General features: G+C 40.6%; 1 protein-coding gene and 1 long non-coding RNA gene across 2 annotated transcripts in view; both read left to right on the top strand.

Annotated features, from left to right (window-relative positions):
- The window catches only part of TRPM6 (transient receptor potential cation channel subfamily M member 6), a 192,901-nt gene extending 185,070 nt beyond the window's left edge, over positions 1-7,831 (top strand). The window contains exons 39-41 of the mRNA XM_027105679.1: positions 128-179; positions 4,691-4,797; positions 7,333-7,831. Of these exons, the coding sequence (XP_026961480.1) occupies positions 128-179; positions 4,691-4,797; positions 7,333-7,466 (293 nt within the window). The 3' untranslated portion in view covers positions 7,467-7,831. The remainder of the gene's footprint in view (positions 1-127; positions 180-4,690; positions 4,798-7,332) is intronic.
- Positions 7,832-12,752: 4,921 nt separating this feature from the next.
- LOC113620042 (uncharacterized) overlaps positions 12,753-20,679 on the top strand; it is a 41,140-nt gene continuing 33,213 nt past the window's right edge. Inside the window, exons 1-3 of the long non-coding RNA XR_003432637.1 lie at positions 12,753-15,629; positions 15,737-15,770; positions 16,738-16,803. This is a non-coding gene — a long non-coding RNA (uncharacterized LOC113620042). The remainder of the gene's footprint in view (positions 15,630-15,736; positions 15,771-16,737; positions 16,804-20,679) is intronic.

Consider the following 20,679-nt stretch of genomic DNA (forward strand, 5'->3'; position numbering starts at 1 on the left):
TTGAGTTTACTACAGGGTGGAAAGAAGGTAGGTATAAGAAAGAATTTTAAATTTGGTTTTTATTTTCTTGAATTTCTGAGAAAATGAAATTCCCCATTTGGTAAATGAATTTTCTTTTTCTTTGGAGGTGTTGGAGAAAATTTGACAGATCCATCTGTTATAAAACCTGAAGAAAAACAGTAAGTTAATTTATCATTTAGAAAATTGCATTTAACACATTGTACATGGTTTCTTAAAAATAATTTTTAAACATTTCTATATCTTGCCTAGATCCTAGAAAGGTTTTGATGTCCCTTTTATCTATATCTGTATCTATATCTATATCCAAGAATATCTACATCCAAATACAATACAATAAAATACAATAAGATTTAAAATACAATAAGATTTTAAAGAATGCATAGATTAGGAAATAGGAGCAAAAAGAAAATAAGGAAATAAAATAAGATTAAATCTGGAGTTGTTAGTACACAAAAATGGAAACTATGTATAAAGACCAATGCAGTGGGCAGAACTTTCTTGCAGATTTGCCTCTGAGTTTTCTAGTGGCCCAGACAAAAGAGAAATATGGGTAAATTCAGCCTCCTTAGGCTTTGACATGAAAACAATTAATGTCATAGGAGAAGCACAGTTTCCTTTGTTGTCATCACAGTGGAGTCATTGCACCTTATCATGGGCACTGTCTTCCATTACATGCCTATAAAACGAAAGCTGAGGGCATGAAGTGTGGTATTCAGTAACAGCAAATCTATGAGAGGACAAAACAGTGGGGCTTAAATATGGAGCCATCAGATTGTTAATTCAGGACTGAAGTGTAAATTATGTAGAAGGATGAGTCATCTGCCTAGCCTTTGAATTCCCATGGGCATTTTATCCCATAAGCAGGCTTTTGGGAAGACTTGGCAGTAGAGGAGGTGGTATTCTTCTGTTAAAGGTGGAGTAAAAAGAAGAGATGGTGATGATTAAGGGAGGATCAACATGGCAGATGACAGTGGTTTTCAAACATGAGCTTTCATCATAGTCACCAGGAGAGCTTGTTAAAACACAGATTGCTGCCCCCTACCCCCAGCCTTTGATTACCCCGGTTTCTGATTCAGTGGGTTTGGGATGGGTCCAAATAATGTAACAAGTTCCCAGATGATTCTAATTCTGCTGGCCTAGTGCCCACACTTTGAGAAGTGCTAGCATACAAAATTCTAATTTCTTAGTTGTCCTAAGTGTCTATACTTGGCCCCTGGGTTGTAAAACACACACACACACACACACACACACACACACACACACACACACACAATTATATAAGTGGGCAATTCATATATGATGAAATCTGAAACTTTTACTTCCCTCCTATTGGACTCATATTGTAAATATTCACTGCTTTAATGCTCTGTTCTTTTACTGAACAATTTAATCTAAATATGGTACCATTTGTAGGCATCTATGCAAAGAGGTACATCTAAAAGTGTATTAGCTACCCTGTGAACTAAGAGAGCTAGAGAAGATAAAGGTGAGCCATGTTGCTCCTGTGAATCCAGGTCCCATGATATTTGACCATGGAGTTCATGTTGTAACCCTTAGGGTACAGATAAAGGCTTTGTTATTTTTCACTATAGCAGAGTTGAAGTGTTTTTGGCTAAAAATACATATTATTTCTTCAGCAGCCCAGTGTGCCCAAGGGTTTTTAGTAGGAACCTGTATTACAAGTACTTCCTTTATAATTTGGCAGTGAAATTTTTTTTTGCATATAAAATGGATCAAGTTGATGTATACTCTATCATTTATTAAATTTTGACCTTGGTATATATATGTAATATGACCTGAATATTTCCAACTTTTAGAATTCTAAGATTATATTATTCCTCTTGACAGTTGAGTATTTAACTGCATTCTATAGGCCAGTGGGTCTCAGTTTCTATTAGGGTCACCTAGGGAACTTAAAAAAAAATGCTGCTCAGAATTAGCATCAAGTCAGAATCTCAGAGTATAGGACCCTGATGTCTGTATTTTTAAAAAATTCCCCATGTGATTCTAGTGGACAGTCAGGGCTGGGAGCCTCTGTCTTATGTCAAACTTTATTTTTTATGACTTGAGGATGTCATAAACTTTGGAAGCTGATAGATTGGTATCACTGTAGCCTGCGTGGTTTTGTGGGGTCACCTAATTTTGGGTGCAGTTGGTCTTCATGGTGAAGATGATAAGTATTATTTTCTCACAATGTGGTGAATTACATCAATCAGTTCAATGAGGCTCACATTTTGGGATGCCGTCTATTTGTTAAACTTTTGCTACACAAAGCACGGGCCATGAACCAATAGCATTAGCATCACCTGGGAGATTGTTAGAAACACAGACTCTCAAGACCCTCCCTAGACTTCCTGAATAGAATCTCAATTTTATAAGATCTTCAGGTGTTTTGGTATAAATTAAAGTTTGAGAAGCAAGTGCTTTCACATGTTGTTTTATTCTTAACAACAACCTTGGAAGGAAGTGTCTTCAATCCCAGTTCACAAATGAGAAAACTGAGGCTCAGTGGAGATGGCAACTAGCCTATGAGGAGAAGGGGGTCAATGAAAGGGAATGATCCTCTACCAAAAGGAAAGATGTTTTGTGGTGCAAATTCTGATATTGTCTCTAATGCCTTTTGTCTCTTAACTTACCCCAACCTTTTGCACATGAAGAGAAAGTCATCAGACCTGCTCCCCCAAATGCTTTCTGGCCACCTAACTTGGTTCCTCAGGTCATTGACCTTCAGTGGAGGCTGCCTCAGTGTTAGTGGTAGTTTGGGATTGCACCTTTTTTTTCACTTACTGCCTTGATGGTTTTGGGCGTTTGACAAGTATGAAATGATAATGATGATGATGATGATGAGATGTTCTTTAGTAAATCTCTGTGTACATGGCACTAATTAGCATTTCCTTGAAGGTGGAACCAAGCTACCTCCTGCTCTCCTGTGCTGTGAAAAATCTGGAAAACACTTGTATATTTTTTCAAACGTTGTTATCTGAGACTGCAAGGCTGTAGGCATGGCGTATGAATGTCCCTACAATCCTCCTTCACTCTCCCCTGCACAGGGAGTGGTCGAATGCCTGATACATACATATTATAGTAATTTTGATTCTTTTGTCTTAACTTTAACAAAGCTCATAGAGGGAAACAGTTTTGCTTACAGCTTTTATCTGAGAATCAATGTTACATTTCTAAGTTGGGAACTTTCATGCTTTATTGGGGGGAAGGAAATGGCAGCGTGGAATGCAGAGGAGTGAAATATTCCAACAGGGTCATGCCAGAGAGACGATAAAAGGAATTCTTCAGTTTTAATGACTAAAATAACGCCTTCATTTTTCACTTTATCAGCATCATAGAGTTCCAGTACTAAATATTACGTGCTTCTATTTCTTTGCCATATTTGGTTTCACCTTATAGAAGTGGTTCCTTAGCAGATGGATTGAAAGAGGAATAGTTAACAGAGGCAGCTTATGCAGCCTGGTAAATACCACCAGAGCCGTATTTTGTAAGGGCGATTGAGTGACCAGGAAAGTTAATCCTGGGTGTCTGTTCACGTTGTCTTCCCGAGAGATTTCCTCCACCTACTCGCCTCAGAGCAAAGAGGCAATCTGAGATCAAACTGACATCAGCCCTCATTCTGAGCTTGGCACATCTTCAGAGCAGCTACTGTTATTCTGCCAAAAGGAAGTGGAAATTGAGATAAATGTTTCAATACTCAGATGGAAAAGTCCATTTTTACACCACATCCCTTTTGAAAAACTGCATTCCTTAGAAGCGAAATTTATTGTTTCCTTTTGTGATAGTTTGCTTTTCTTTTTTCTTAAGACGTGGTATTTAAGAGCAGTAATTGAGTTCAGATTTTAAAATGTGCTGTTTCCCACTCTGCATGTCATTAAAATAAAATATTAGCTTTCATAAAGTTTCTTTGGAAGTGTTTCTGGTGTGCTCTATTCCTTGGTGTGTAGAGTGTCAGCCGAAGAATAATGGTTGTGAATGATCAAATAATGGATGAACGTTGATCCTAAAATCTGCTAAGGATCTATTATAATTATAGAGTGTTAAAAATGTGCCTAAAATATACTGATTTACTTCCACAAAATCATCATCTCCTAGTTGTCTTATCTTTTCACAAAGAGCCCAGCTATAGCAGTTTGCAGGGTAGAAGTAGCTATCAAAAGAGCCATGAATACTGGGTTTCGGGTTTTGTCGGGCTTTTGTGTTTGAGGACATTGGTTATTTTCAGAAAAGTATGTGGGTTTGAAACAATGCATATCAATTTTTTCAGAAGGGGTGTTCCAATACCAAGTTTATTTTACTTTATACTTACCTTTTGGGTATTCTAGTAGACCAGTTGGTAATGAATGTCATTCTCTCACCTCATATGCATTAAAAAGGGTCTCACTGTATTTTGTTTTAATGTGGTACATAGAAAATTCACTTTTCTATCACATTAGCGTGGAAATGAGTTTCACAGTAGGTCTTGGAGTTGGGTACAAAGATTGAAGTGCATTTGAATTTTAAATTTGCAAACCTAACATTGTTGCTTCCCCAAAGTGCTCTGTTCTTTGTTGGCTCCTTCAAGTTTACTGGGTTACTATGGGATACTGTTCGGTATCTCAGAGAATCCTAGTTGAGCTCCTTTTTCTGAGCTGTGATCTAATTGATATTCTGATATTTCCTCTAGATCAAGAGGAATGGTGTTTGGACCAGCCAATTTAGGGGAAGATGCAATTAGAAACTTCATTGCAAAACATCGTTGCAACTCCTGCTGCCGGAAGCTCAAACTCCCGGGTATGCCCCCAAACGATTCTATTTTTCTCTAAGTAAATCTCTCATTGAACAACATCCATTGTAACCTGGGATAGAGTAGAAAATCTTAATCACATTTTTATCTCATTCGCAGTTGAGGCCTGACTTTCTGACTGCAAATTTTTCAAGTCTCTAAAGGGATTAAAAGGACAGGGATTTACTTCAGGTTCTGCCAAAATGTGATAAAACAACATTGGGCCCAATACTTGTCACAGTCTCTCCAAGGGAAAAGTTCCTCCTACTTAATTGGGACAAAATTGGACAGAGGCAGGTCTCTGTTCCCCGCCCCGCCCCCTCCCCTTTGGGTCTTGAGTGGTGCCCACAGAGTTTCTATTCTATTCTTATTTACTCATTGGACACTTGGGAGGGTGTGGCATGGAGGGAAACAACAGCTATCAATTAAAGTAGTGCTTTTCACTATAAAAACCTGCCACTTTCAACATACATCACAAGGTATATTTTAAAAATCTGATTAGATAATATGACACACTTTCTCTGAAACTAATAGAGTCAGCACAGAAAAATATTTCTAACATAAAAGTAAGCGGCTGGAGGTTTGTGTCCCCCAGATTGGCAGCCCCAGCTCTGCTGCATTTTTTCCTTTTATCTCAGAAGGGATGCTTTATGTCTGTCTCAGCTTGCTCACTAATTTTCTAAGGTTGCGCCACACTTGTCCTTAGAATGGAATTTCACATCTTTTAAGCTGAGTAGCCCTTCCAGCCTTATCATAAATGATCAAACCCTGAATTGGAAATCAGTAATATCCATTGTAACCTGGGATGGAGTAGGTGTAAATTTACAACAAAGAAAGGCACTTTCTAATCTTGTTGGAGTTAGAGGTAGGAGTTGCCCTTGTGGGCACGAGGTAGCAGAAGACTAGGGTGTGGAGCAGATTCCAGTTCCTGTGGGAAATAGCTTATTAGCCAGGGGTGGTGGCGGTGGGGACATCAGACTGGAGCAGTACAGACAGGAGGGGTCTCGATGTCTTCTTGGAGCTGCCCAGGACTCCTTCTCACAAACCACCCAGAAGAACTGGGCAAAGAGATCAGTCCATAGCACATTGGCCAAGCTGCCCACTGGCCTCCTCTGGTCAGAAGGAGCCCAGGAAGGAGAGGGGGCTGGGCTGAGTGGCATCCAGGCCCCCAGGTAAGGGCCCTGTGGGAGGCAGGAGCTGACACATATCTCCATCCCGTGATTGCAGGCTGGAGTCCAGCCCATTAACTCAGCATCCTCAGGCGCTGACCTATTCCCAGGACTGATTCATTGTTTCCTGGGCAGGGCAGCTTCTCATTCTTGACCAGGGACTGTATCTGGTCAGCCAGGAGAAAGGGGGCCTTGAGGCATAACTCACTGCTTCCATCCAGTTAGCTCTTCCGTATGATAAAGATTTCCTCCCTCCCTCCCTTCCTTTCTTCCTTTCGTTCTTTCCCTACCATGGTGGCTTTTGAGTAATTCAATAATTCCTCCATTTCTGGACCTAATCCTTGCTTCCTTTCAAAACCTTAGTTAACACATTTAAATGGAGATAAAAAAATATCCTCATTTACTTGAACATTTGGTAATTTGAATTTTAAAAAGTTTAGCTCGGAAAACAGGATTGGGGTGATTTTTCTTTTTGTTTATGTTTTACTTTTTTTTTCTTTTCTTTTTTTTTAAGAGAGGCAGTTCAGGATAGTATAAGAGCATGGGATTCATAGGTTGAGCTTACATCCCAGAAATGCTTTTTGCTAGTTTTGTGACCTTGGCCCTCATTCTCATCTGTAAGCTGGGGATAATAGCACCTATCTCATAAATTTGGCGTGAGGGTTGAAGTGATGTAATTACTGTTGGTTATTATTAAACTATATGTATTAGTTTTATGTCCAGATAATCCCCATTTAACATTAAAAAATAATACAAGGAATGCATGTTTAAGGTTAACAAATTTAATCAACACAGCATACAGTGGTTTACAAACATTTAAAGGTCACTCTCCTCCATAAGTTTCTCCCCAAGGGTTACCTTTATTAATGATTTCTTTTGATAATTTCCCTGTGAAATTAAAGGAGGAGGCTTCAGGAAGCATAAGATCTGATAATTGGATGAAGTCTTTATAGGTGCAGCCAATCCTGAGGTACAGCTTTGTTGCAGAAAACTGACCATTGACATCCCGAGTCCACCATTTTGGCTGCACTCTCTGGCTCTGCCATCATTCAACAAGTGAAAATGCCCTGTTTCCAGTTTGGCCTCACTTAACTCTGGGCAGGTCATGTCTTATAGGGCACCGTGTATTTAGTCAAGCAACCAAAGCTTGCCTCCCCTGCCCCAGTAAACACAGCCCTGGGGAGTTAGAGTCACACATGTGCATGGTGGGGTGTAGTTTGGACATGGTTGAGGGTTTGAGTTTCACATATCAGTGGCCCAAGGGAGCAGAGTCCTCTCTGAGCACTTGGCCTAAAGTCCTGAAGTCCAATCTATCTGTGTGAATATTATGTTCTTAAGGATTCTCTATAACTGTCTTAATTGTCTTCCTTGCAGATTTAAAAAGAAATGACTATTCCCCCGGAAGGATAAATTCCGCCTTTGGACTTGAAATCAAAACTGAACCAGCTGAGGAGACTCCAGCAGAGGAAGAGGGTAATAATTCTCCAGAAGACCTCACACGATTGTAAGAAAGGGAGAAGTAAGAAGATGACAGCCCTTGCCCTCCCTTCTATGAACTCTATGGTAACATAGATTGATTGATGTAACACTGGTTATGTCAGAGCCTCTGCCAGGATGGCCTTACCCTGAGGGCCTCCTGGGACATGCCTTCTGAGCCTCATGTCTCCCCTCCCCAAGGACCTCACTGGTGTATGATGAATGGCTTCTCCTACATATTGACCTGTGTGCAGGGTGCTTTGCGTGTGTTCGTCATTCTCAAGTTGCACAAGAAGACAGATGACTCAGCCAGGAATGCTGCTCTTCATACCTCATTCCTTGTGCAGAATGCTGGGCACTAAAGAACCAGGCAGATAAATTTAATTTATTTTCTTACTACGTGTGCAGACTCTAACCTCCACTACTATTCATCACCTCACCCACATATTGTATTTATGTATATATGTACATAAAAAAGTCACTTGACTCCCTCCTCTCCTTTCCAGCAGCATAGGGCTTTGAAGAGCGACACAAAGGAAAACAACGGAGTAAGGGTGTATTTGCACAGGCTGGAGCACGCTCCGGTACAAACTAACCAGTAAAATGTTAGCATCCTGGTGAAATCTAGATGGGTTTCAATATTGTCAGTGAATCATATGATAACCGGGCATTTCAGGTTTCTCTGGAAGAGAGGAAAGGGAAATCTAAAACAAACACCCCTGCATCCTTTTTTTTTTTAAGGGAACAAGGATATATAAAACTAGAAATTATTAAGAAATGTTTTCCCTTCCCTTACGCTCAGGGACACTATTGGTTAGAGAGTTGACTAAGCCAACCTCTAAAGTATTACTCCCTTTTTCAAAGCTGGGTATATAATGTTACAAGCTAAATTACTTTATGTCAGGTCCTATGAGGAAAGATGGGGTTTTTGAATGAAAACATGTTTCACAGGTAATCGCCTGGTTGAAATACAGAGTTCTGGTGGCTTTAACGAGTGCTGGAGTGTATATTTTAAGTATGGCCTGAGCACATGTAATCGGTTTCAGTGGCCTGAAGAAAGGGTCCCTGGAAGCCACACTGTACAGCAGTGGTCCCCACCCTTTTTGGCACGAGGAACAGGTTTCGTGGAAGACAGGTTTTCTACGGACCGGTTGCGGGGGGTGGGGGATGGGGGGGATGGTTCAGGCAGTAATGCCAGAGATGGCGAGCGGAAGATGAAACTTTGCTCACTCACTGCTCACTTCTTCCCGTGCGGCCTGGTTCCTGACAGGCCGCAGACCGTTACTGGTCCGTGGCCCCGGGGGTCGGGGACCCCTGCTGTACAGCATATTTGGGGGATCGGTCATCCCTCTTTCGCACTTATCAGGGTCACCCTACCTCAGAACAAGCACAAACTGTTCACACAAGGAGGAGTTGGAGGGCTGGGAATCTTCTCCCCACTCTTCCTGCATCTCCTTTCCTCATTATAAAGCGTTCCAATCTACCAGCAACAGACCTCCTGGATTTGAAATTTTCAACTTATCTTTCTCGTTAGCCCTTACATTAGCTGGCTTGCTTTTTAAATCAACACTCCTGCCTTCTGAGGTTATACTTTGGGGAAATGTTGCCCAGGGATAGGGGGATGGAAAGCCAAGGATTTGATTTGCCAAAGATAGCGTCTGGCTCTTGTGAGATGCGCAAGGGCTGATTTACAGCCTTTTTTACTTTGGTCTTTGGGGTGGTGGGAGGTGGGAAACTTGGGTGATTTCTTGATTGGCAATGAGGATAAAATGTTAATGCTTTTTTCAGAGCTTAACTGCTTTATCCTATTCTGCGAATCAATAAGGGATCTCTTTGTGCTCACTTCAGAGCCGTGTTCAACTATTGGAAGGAGGCAATTTGCCTATCCAAGCCAAACTAAAAGCATTAATTCATTGGTCAAATATTTGTTACCTGGAATGGAACTTGAAAAAACACATTTTGATTTTAATTTTCTGTGTTATGATTTTCTCACTCTCTTTTTAAGAAAAATCACCCGAATAACATTTTAAAAAGGTGAACCAGGGCTTCCCTGGTGGCGCAGTGGTTGAGAGTCCGCCTGCCGATGCAGGGGATGCGGGTTCGTGCCCCGGTCCGGGAAGATCCCACATGCCGCGGAGCGGCTGGGCCCGTGAGCCCTGGCCTCTGAGCCTGCGCGTCCGGAGCCTGTGCTCCGCAAAGGGAGAGGCCACAGCAGTGAGAGGCCCGCATACAGCAAAAAAAAAAAAAAAAAAAGGTGAACCAGCTGCTGGGCAAAGGTCACTGTGGGATAGCTTGCATGCAGATACCAATGTGACAATCATGACTTTGATTCATGACTACAAATGAATGAATTCATCCATTTGGTTAATTTTATTCAACAGCTATTTATTAAGTGCCTTCCCTGTGGTGTGTAAGTGATGAGGGTACAATGAACATAACATTTCTTTGCCCTCAGAAAGTGTTATATCTCATGTTTCTTTCCTTTTTGGTTGTTGTTACAAGTTTGGATTTCTGGTGAGTGCTAAAAAATTTGACTTCTGGGCAAATGTTGAATCCAGAGATGTATTCCATACCCTATCTGCCAGTGGGCAGTAGGTTCATACTGGAATAAGAGAATTAGGGCACATAAAAGGACATAGATGGGGCTGGTTTTAGGAACCACTGAGGAAAAATGGATTGCATAATCCTTGTATGAGCCCTTAGCCAATCTCACAGATGGAAATCTGAACCTGGGGACCAGAGAAGCAGCCAGGTTCCAGGGAGTCCTTCCTGAAGGCATCCTGTGCATGGGTATTCCCCTCCATGGGGCTGTACATTCCTGGAGTGACTTTTGCCCCATGACATCTTAAAGCTTCTAACAACTCTGGGGAATGAGATCAGATATAGTTTTGGGTGTTCCTCACCCTGTTATTTTCTGTAGCTTTGCAAAACAAGTACTGGGTGACTAAAACTTCCCTACCAACCATTTAATCAAAAATTGAAAAAAAAAAAAAATTTTGTTGTTACTGTTTTATTTGAGACGGATCACTCAGTTTCTAGAAGTCATGACACAGATGCTCCTGCCATGGCTTGTTACCCTTCTCCATCAGTCACCGGCATCTAGCACGAAGTGTGGCACATAATAAGCTTTCAACATTATTTGTTGAAAGAAATAATAAAACCCTCACATGATAATGGATTTCATTCACTAGTTAATAAATCAGATTTGCATTTTTAATCTAGAAGGGAATGATTACCAATTCCTTAAGACCCAACACAATTCTTTTGATCTCTCTCTGTTTTAATTTTCCAGGAAATAGCTTTTAACAACCTACACCTTGTCTGTTGAATTCTCAACCAGTTCTTGCCCTTATCGTTGTGGCGATAATACCAGAGTACCGTCCTTCTTACTGGTGACTATTGAAATGAGATGATAACTTCCCAGAAACTGCCTAGAAATAATCATCACTTTATTACCCTTTGAAAAGAAGATTGATAGAAAAGTCATTTGAAAGATGGTTCATTACCATGCCCTAGTACGATTTCTTTACTCACATCTCTCCAAAGCATGAGAAAGGGAGGATTATTCTCTGAGGTCGGAATTTGAAGGCTGTGTGTTTGCCTCTTTGAAGTCTTGGTATTTAATTTTCTGTAGTCATTTCTTGGGCAATTTTCTAAGAAACTAGTTGAAGCTAATTTATCATAAGTTAAAGTCAAATGACAGAAAAGATTTTTTTCTCCCTTAGCAGCATTTTATTCCACAGAGGTTAGCTTCTGAAGGAAAATGAGACTTAAATAGCATTTCAGATCTCCAGCCACATGGATGGGTACACAGAATAGAAAGGGTTCTGGAAACCACACTGATTTTTTTATTTAGCATAGTTATTATTTTGTGATTTTTCTTCCTGGACCTTGATATACAGATAATGAAATGCTCTCCTAAAAATAATTAGTTAAGTTGCTTAATTTTTCAAAAAGAAACTTTCGGTCCTCAAGAGATAACAACCCTTGGTCTCTATCATTGGCCGATTTGGTTTAACTTTATATAATTCTTTTAACCTTTGTCTTAAACCCTAACTCTGCAATGAGATGAGGTAACTTGCCTTACCTTTTCAAACAAAGGCAAACAATAATGAGAGAGCATTTATAAGGTCCTTTGAGAATCTCATTTGAAAGGCTTCTCGTGAGCATGGGATCCAGTTCAATAAGTGATAAGGGGTTTTCATTTTTCATATTATGTGACCATTATTTCATGTTTACAGAGGATGCTCAGTGGACTTGTTTCAGTATAAACACAAAAACAGTGGTTTCTGCTGTTTCTCTCTTTCCAAGGGGAAAAAGCTCATTGCCCCCTTTTTGTTTTGAAACTTAATTAAAGTAGTTCAAAATCAGGATGTTCCCCATTTTACAGTGTCTCCTACTTATTTTGTTTATTGATGGATTTAGGTTTACACAGCTAACGTCTTTTGCCACCTTCTGCCCAAAGAAAGCCTTCCAGGATAGGTAAAGTCCAAATCTGACAGCATCATTGGTGATATTTTTAGGAATGAAAAAAGAGCAGGTTTAGAATCTTGATATTTGCAAAGGTTGATGTTTTACAAAAAATTTAATTAATGCTGATTTAGATTTTGTCAGTGTAGTGCTGTTTAATAGTAAGAAAATTCTGCCTATGGCTTGCCAGTGTCTTTTAGTAACTAACTTCCTTTAGAATTCTCGTCTTCCCCTAGTGGTTTTCATTTGTTTGTTTTTTGTTTTCATTTTGAACCTTTAGAAATTCCACCTGCTATATTAGTCAGAAAGTCCTTACAATTGTTATGGTAGAAACCCTTTGGCTAATGACTGTCCAAATGTGGACATAATAATTGCCTTTCACTGGAGGGATTTGGGGGAATCATCATTGGTGTCATGTGATTGCACTTTGGCTTCTAATGAATCTTTTTCTGTTTATCATATTGGTCACCAGTAAGAAGTCACAGAACCTCAGGATGCTTTGGTAACCAAAAGAAATCCTTGGTGTGTGTTATGGGCTGAATCGTGTTGAAATCCTAACCCCCACTACCTCGGAATATGATTGTATTTGGAAATAAGGTATTTACAGAGGTAATTAAGTTTTAATCAGGTCATTAGGGTGGGCCCCGATTCAATATTACTGATATCCTTATAAGAAGAGGAGATTAGGACACAGACACACTGAAAGTGATGATCATGTGAAGACCGAGAGAATACAGCCACCTCCAAGCCAAGGAGAGAGGCTCGCAAGAAACCAGACACACTGACGTCTTGGACTCCCAGCTTCCAGAACCGGAGGAAAGAAATTTCTCTTGTTTAAGTCTCCCAGTCTGTGCTGCTTTGTTATGGCAGTCCCAGAAAACTGTTACAGTGTGTTGCCATGGAATTCCCTACTTGCCCCTGGAATTTTGTAGAAAGGGACTTGGGGAGCAGAGATGCTGGCAACAACAATGGAGAGAAGGAGGAGGAATGACCGTTGGTTGCATGTATCTGCTGTGGGAGAGGACAGAGAATATCACGGATGGTGGCAGGACTGGTGAATTATTTTATTGAGAGAGTAGAGAGTGATGTGTTCTGGAGATCACCTGAGTGTTACAGAAGAAAACAAACATGGGCCGGGCTTCATGACATGGGGTGTTTGCCTACTGCTAAAGGGCTTCTGGGGATTGGAAGAGAGGTATGGTGATGATGTACAGTGTAGTCCTTAGTTTTGTACAACTTCCGTATATATCCTATTGAAGAAATACTCATTGAGCTTTACCAAGTGTTATGTCCTGACCCTAAGGTTAGACCTATGAGATAAGATCCATTTCTGTCTTCAAGGCTCTCCAAAACAAATAAGGAGTTTACAGTATACTGATTTGTCATTGCCCAGCAATGATAATGATTATAGTGGTAACTTTTAAATATTATTATTATTATAGGCAATGTGTGTTGAGCACTCATTATGTTCTAGGCATTGTGCTAAATGCCCATTACAAAGATTTGAAAAGGCTGCTTATACGTTAGGCAACTTAATTAAGTCAGCTACCCAAGGAGGAGCCAGGATTTAAAGATCAATCAAATCAATGACATAGATGGCTAGGCAATACTAACCAGCACACTTAGAATTACTAGAGCGTGAATCCCTATGATGGTTTGAAACACAGATTTGGAAGTCAGACCTAACTTAGGCCACTGGATGAGAAAATCCAAACTGGCATTTGCGGAATGTTACCTTGTGTCCTCTCTGTACATGTCATTGTCAAAGAAATCTTTGCTGCACAGTAAATAGCCGTTCATAGAGTGTGAGTCCATGGTAGAGGCACTTCCTCTTGTCATCATCAGAAGGTAAGTGCAAGATGATGAGTGGGTTCTTTTGAGTCTGGCACTGTGTCTGCCAATGAATTTTTCTGTTTCCACTTGCATTTCTGTCCTCCTTTTATGTCTTCCTAAAAAATTAGATATTTGTTGGTCAATACAGCAGCTAACTATTTGATAGCACTAGTGACATTCCAGTTTATCAATTTATAGTGAGAAATAGAATCTATGCAAACGACAAAACCTTTATCAGTCTGACCATCACACTGTGTCCTTGGAGGCCTTGGAAGCTGGATTATAATCAAAGGGTTGCATGAAGTGCGTGGAATCAGAACAGAGTTAGATAAATCACATATTTAATGGTGTCAGGCTAAGACATCCTGTTTCATCCCATCTTCTCCAGAGGTATGGGCCTTCCAGTGGGAGTGGAATACCCAAAGTGTGCAATATTCCAGGTTGATTCCAAAGAACTGAAAGTGACCAGCCTTGAGAAATATGGATGATAATGAGAATTATTTTTCTCACGTCTTCCCTCCCTCCCTCTCTTCCTTGCATCCTTCCATGCTTCCTTGCTTCCTTCTTCTCTCTTCATTTTCCTTTCTCTGACTTCCTATTTCTGTTACATCTTTTTGTACTACACTAGCTGCAAATATGAACCAAGAAACGTCATTAATTTTACCTAAGTGAGGTACCTATTTTTCCAGAAATGTAGAATTAGAAAAAAAGAGAGAGAGAACTAAAAGGATCGATGAAAATAATGAGATTTAAAGAGATTGTGTTTCACTCAAAGTTAATATAACTATATTGTCTGAGGAGAGACTAGAACTCAGGCCTTCTAAGTCATCACCATTTTTCTTAATGACTGAATTTGAGTTAAGGCAAATAATGCTCTCTTGTTGTATTAAACTTCTTCTCTGTTTTCTTAAAAAATATTCAGATGTTTCTGTGTGTGAATAAGTCTTTAACTAGGAAATCTTTATAAGGCTGGCCTATGGGTCAAATAAGATTTACTTGTCTATGCTTTTCAAAGAGGATAATTCATTAGGTATCTGATTTTAGAATTCTAGTTGCAAAATGATATTGCAAATTAATGACTAATGATTTTAATATTTCACTTTGCTTATTTGTATGTGTGTATATAATATGTGTGTTTGTATAAGCAGAAAGTAGCTATTTGAATACCAGGCTTGGGCGACTGTTGAGATTTCAGTGAAAAGACTCTGTAAGACTTGGATTTCAATGAGTCTTTCAGATATTTCATTTTATTTAGGATGATTTGTGATTATTTCCTATTGTCATAAAAGGCCACTTAGGCCTTTGGCATGCCTTGAATTGTCCCAGAAGGGGCTTCATGGAATAGTAGAAAGTTCTCTAAACCCTGAAACCAGGTGGACTTAGGTTTGAACTGAAGCTCTGCCACTGAATAATTTGTTACCTTGGGCAACTTGATTAACCTCTCTGAACCCAGCTTATCATATGAATATGGTACGATGATCTGTTAATATACCGACTTACCTTTCTTCTTGCTATTCTCCATCCCAAGACAGTAGGTGGATGCCCTTGCCTCAGGACCGTAATGGCTTACTGCATAAGTTGCAGGTCCCAATATGACAGCCTCTCACCAAGACATCTGGAAAATTGATGGGGGCTGGAACTTGGAGCTGGTGAGGCAGAGGAAGCCTACCCTGAGAAGAGAAGAGAGACTCACTCCTGGAGTCAGGGAAGATGATGGTGTTTTGTGTAAGAGGCGTAGGGCTTGTGAAGGGCCAGTTCATGGATATCAGGACTGACTAAGAGCTATGGCCTGAGAAGTCACAGGGAACAAGACGTGTCCATGCTAGTCATGGAGCACGTGGAGCCACCTGCCTGTGAGTGGATCCCGTGGGCCTGTGGGCCTGATGGCCAAGGTTAGAAGCCCTTCTCTGTTTTCCAAGCACCCGGTGAACTGCTTTTGTTCTTACACGTTTTGGAATCCCGAAATATGACTGAGACTAACTCTTTTATCCTTTTGCAGAGAGCGGACCTCTCTCTAGACTTAGGAAAATAAGGTAATGTGCCATTTCTTGTACCTAAATGTTGTAGAGCAAATTCATCTGTGTAACCTAATGTCTACCAAGCAGGAGTAGTCTGAGAATTAGAGATAATGTACATGGAACACCTAGTACAGTGTCTGGCACACAATAGTCATGCTGGGAAGTTGTTAATCATTATTATTGAAGATATTCTTATTTTATCACCAAAACAGTTTCCCACCCAGGATTGGTGGAGCTGGAGATGCTTCTCTCTTTTTAAAAAAGAGGCTTTTTTAAATGACCAATTTTAGGTTCACAGCAAAATTGAACAAAAGGTACAGAGATTGGCCTTATACTGTCTGCCCCCACACATGCATAACCTCCCCCATCTGCTTCTCTTTTCAAACAAAAGGCTAATAGTTCATGACATTGATCCTAGAATGCTAGTATTGAAATGGTTCTGTATTAGGGGAGGCTGGGCAACAACAGTAAATAGGCACAAAAATGTGATGACTTGACACAATAGACATTTATTTCTCACTTAACATTCCAGGACAGACTGTGGCGAGTGGTTGAGTTCTCTGTTCCACACAGTCTTTCTGGGACCCAGGCTGACAAGTGGTTCTATCCTCTTCAACAGACGGGCACCAAGGGGAAAATGACGTGAAAGGGAAGAGAGCACATGGGAGGTTTTATGGGTCAGCCCTAGAAGTGGCACACATCCTTTTGTTCACGTCCCATCAGCTAGAACTCCATCACACAGTCCTGCCTACCCGCAAAAGAGGCTAGCAACTGCAGTGTAGCAGTGCGTCCAAGAAAAAGAGAGAAAGGGGTTTGATGGACAGCTAACCAAATGTGTCAAATTGAGGATTATTTATTCTGGTCCAATTTTTCACTTGATTGAGTGTGGCTCTGGAAGGTGGAGTGTTCTTTGGGAGGGCTTTGGAGAGTGGGGTTTTTTTCTTTCTACAGAAATGTTTAATACAAAGTTCTCCTTATTTAGGTCATGGAACACTTTTGACTAACACTCCATATCTTCTTGCACCAGGCATCTTCACAATATCATCAGGTATATTCCCTTTTGTTTTCCTATAATTTACTTATAATGGCAAAATCTACTGGACACAAAAAGTAAAATCTACTTGGAATGAGAGTTGGCTTTATTGAGCACTGTTAGTTTAGTGACAGCTATAAAATATGTCCATTGTGACTTTTCTCTCACTGCTTGACCTCCATCCATTTCCCTTCTCACCGTCCCTCTAAGCGGCATCACGTGAAATCAAAAATGTCTTGCCCTCATTTCTAAATTGCATACAGCCAGCTAGCAGGCATATAAGCAGTGAGGTAAGAGTAGAAATTTACATAAGGAGCCTATTAATATACTATACAAATGAGGGTCCTGTGGAGAATGTTAATTAATTTCCTACACTGAATGGCCATGATCATGGTAAATTTTTACTGTGGCAAGAGCTAAGATGGAGGTGGAAAACTTGGATATACATAAGAGATGGGAAATTAACTAAATTTTATGAAGAGAGTTAATTATCATATACTTTTCCCACAAAGTAGAAGAACTTAAGCATTGCTCTGACTTTAAAGCTTGGATTCATAAGCTTGAAAATGATTTTTAAGAGTCATCTTGGACCATTTCTTGAAGGGCAGTGGGTGGGGAATTGAAACATTTTCATGAAACATTTCACTTTATCAGATTTTAAAATTGAGGACATTTTTAGAGTACTATTGTGAAAATTTATGATCTGTTCATTTCTCAGTCCCCTAGAGCCATGGCTGACAGAGCATAGGTGGACTAGACAGAACATGTGATTTGGGGGTAAATCCCCAGTGTCTGCTCCATTACTTTACTGGTTCAGTCATTGATTTATTGACTTAACTAAGACTCACTAAGTGCCTAGTGTTTGCCATGATTAGGAAGGTGGGTACTCACAGGTCTGTGAGAAGGCAGACATGTAAAACAACCTCACTGCACCAGAAGCTAAACTTGGGGCATTTGCAAAATGCTTTTGAATTCCAGTGAAAGAGGGACTCCCTTTCTCAAGAGGGAAGGGAAGGCTTCACAGAGAATGACACAGAGTTCACCTGGTGGAGGGAACGGCAGCTGGGAGAGATGTTTGGGGAATGGTGAATAGTTGTATAGCTAGTCTCTAGGTATTGGGATACCTAGAAACTAGGTACATATTGGGATATAGTAGGAGGTAGCATGAGATAAAGCTGAGAAAAATGGGTAAATTTGATAAAAGCTTTTCATGTAATTTTAGCAAATGAGTTTTATTATGCAGGCTGGGGAAGTTAGGAAATGCTTTAAACATAATCAATTCTGGGTTAATTAATTAATTCAGCAGACGTTTATTAATCATCCACTGAGTATAACCTGCTTGGCCTTAGAACACTGACTGTGATGTAGACACTGCCCACAGGAACTTAAGAGTTCAGCGAGTGATTACAGTCAGTAGAATTGGCTCTAAGGGTTTTTTGGGAAGGGCTCTAACTGTTCATACCTTCCAGATTCACTTCATATCACCAATAATATCATTATTATCTGTGATATGGCTGATGGAAGTTTTCTCAATCTGAAAGGTAAAGGTTCTAGCAGGGAAATAGCACTTTGCTGACCAGATAGAGTTTCTCAAAATGCCATGGGCTCTCGGCCCTCCTCTCATTGGGGTCATCAGGCACACACTCTCTCTAGGAGCTGGAGGCATCTCCTCATGCTTGCAGTCTAAGCTTTCTTTACCAAGGTAAGACAAGACCAAGAGTTTCCCTAACGGAGTGAAAAGAGAGGCAGTGAACTGTTCTTAATTTTAGCATCACCTTTCCTAACCATGGACATTTCAAAGTGTCCTGATACCGTCTTCCAGTAGTTTTTCTTTTTCCTGCCAAAATTAACTGGTTGACTATATCAAACATTTGTGGACCATGTGCCCGATCTCTGTGTCTCTGACTCCTGCCCCTGCCAAAGCAATTCCTAAACCATGGGTAAAATTTTAAGTTGTGTATCTCTGACTGATATACCTTTGACTCCAGCAAAGAAAGTATTTCATTGGGTTTTGGTGAATTCGCCGAAAACTCTGTTGCTTTCTGGGCAAGGGACGGTTCTGTTGGTCACGGAGGATGACCCAGAGTTTACCTGGTGGAGGGAACACAGCCATTGCCTACCTGGGAAGGCTGCTGTGGTCCTCTGTTCTGTGAGGAAGAAGGCCAGATAAGGTCAGACAATACCTACAGCCGTCGTCCAGCTCTTCTGGCACAGAAAGCGTCCATGCCTTCTCATCTTATTTGGGGCCTCACTCAGGTGCAGTAACCTCCTGTTGGTCCAGCCAGATCAAGACATTCCCCCCAGTCTCCATCCTGAGCCTCCCAGCCTCAGCTAGGCTCTGAACTCCTGGTCCCAGAGAGCAGGATGGATTAGTGCTCAAGGCTCCCACGCTGACTCTATCAAAGCTTTCCTCCACACATCTCCATTATGTGAATGGCTCTGTTAACCAAACCTATTATCATTCCCCCTTGGTTTTCAAGTTGAGAAAGGGAAAGCAACTTCTTTAATGGCCCACAGATTGATGATTAACATTTTACATGTCCCTGCTGCTAAGTAAAAGAACGGCTTTGTGGACAGTGAAAATGCCTAGGAGAAGGAAGCGGGAGTCAACTTGGTTTATTAAGTTGTGCTGCTTCATTAATCACAATCTTTTTTTATGGCAGTGCTTAAAGGCCCATCCATTGTACTTCTCGGGAATGGGGTAGATCAAAAACAAGTGCTTTTAGTGCACCTTTGACATCTGGCATAGCAGCCGGCTATCTGCGATATTGCTCTCAAGCAGTGTGGGGAACTGCATTTACTGTGACTGTGCTGGCCCTTCTGATTTAAGCTACTGCAGAGGGCAATGAATTACCTTAAAGGAGCTCCAGTGCAGAACTCCAAGTTTTATGCCGGACCCCTGCCAGCTTCCCCACTTTATGAGTATGAACAATCAGACAATTGAACTGATTTGACTTTGCCGCTCCTGGAGTTTCATTGCCTCGAACCTGGGGATGTAATGATGGCAATGCCATGCTAAATGCTGCTCTGACTAGCAGCAGTACCCCTGCCCGTTCAAGTAGGGCACCCATTCTTGTTAGCTGAAAACTGCTCTGATTTGCAGCAAGGGGGAAAATAGATCCTATGCAATCAGATTAACTCAACTCTGAATGTTATTTTCATTTAACACTGTGGAACCAGGCAGTGTCCCATTTTTTTTTAATGGTAAACTCATTAAAAGGCAGGGTTCTTTTGCAAGGAGTCTTATAGCACTGGTGAGGAAGGAACCTGCCAAGTCCTAATACAGATTGCAGACACACATATTTGTATAAGCTTACATATAAGATACACCTATACTCCTACTCCACAGACAGGCTCTAGCTCAGCTAGTATCATCAATATACAAAAGGGCATCTGGTCCCGTCAAAATGACGTGAAATTGAGTTATTCATAATGTTTAAAACTCATGTCAGTACATACTCATTTTAGCTCTTTGTGTGAAACAGAAGACAAGTGCTAAGGTGTAGTTATTGTATACTTTCTGTGTTGGAGGACATATTCACTTTTGGGATTTATTATATGTAAAATAAATTTCCTCTAACATCCTTTGAAAATCGTGTTACTGTATTTGGAAGGACAATCCAATGTTCACTGTAAAAAATTCAAAAAATGCAGTGAAGAACCCAAAATACATGCCACACACCATCTTACCACTTAGAGATCCCTATTATTAAAACTTTATCCAGACATCTCTCTTTGTAAGTGTACACTGATTGATTGCTTCATTCATTCATTTTGTATCTATAAGCAAATCTGTGTTGTTAAGACAGTATGTGAAGTGTGATCCCATTTATATGAAAGGAAAACACACACACACACACACACACACACACACACACACACACACACACA

Source organism: Aethalodelphis obliquidens, unplaced genomic scaffold (assembly GCF_003676395.1).
Source record: "Aethalodelphis obliquidens isolate GAN/ISIS:26980383/991018 unplaced genomic scaffold, ASM367639v1 scaffold7, whole genome shotgun sequence".
NCBI lineage: Eukaryota > Metazoa > Chordata > Mammalia > Artiodactyla > Delphinidae > Aethalodelphis > Aethalodelphis obliquidens.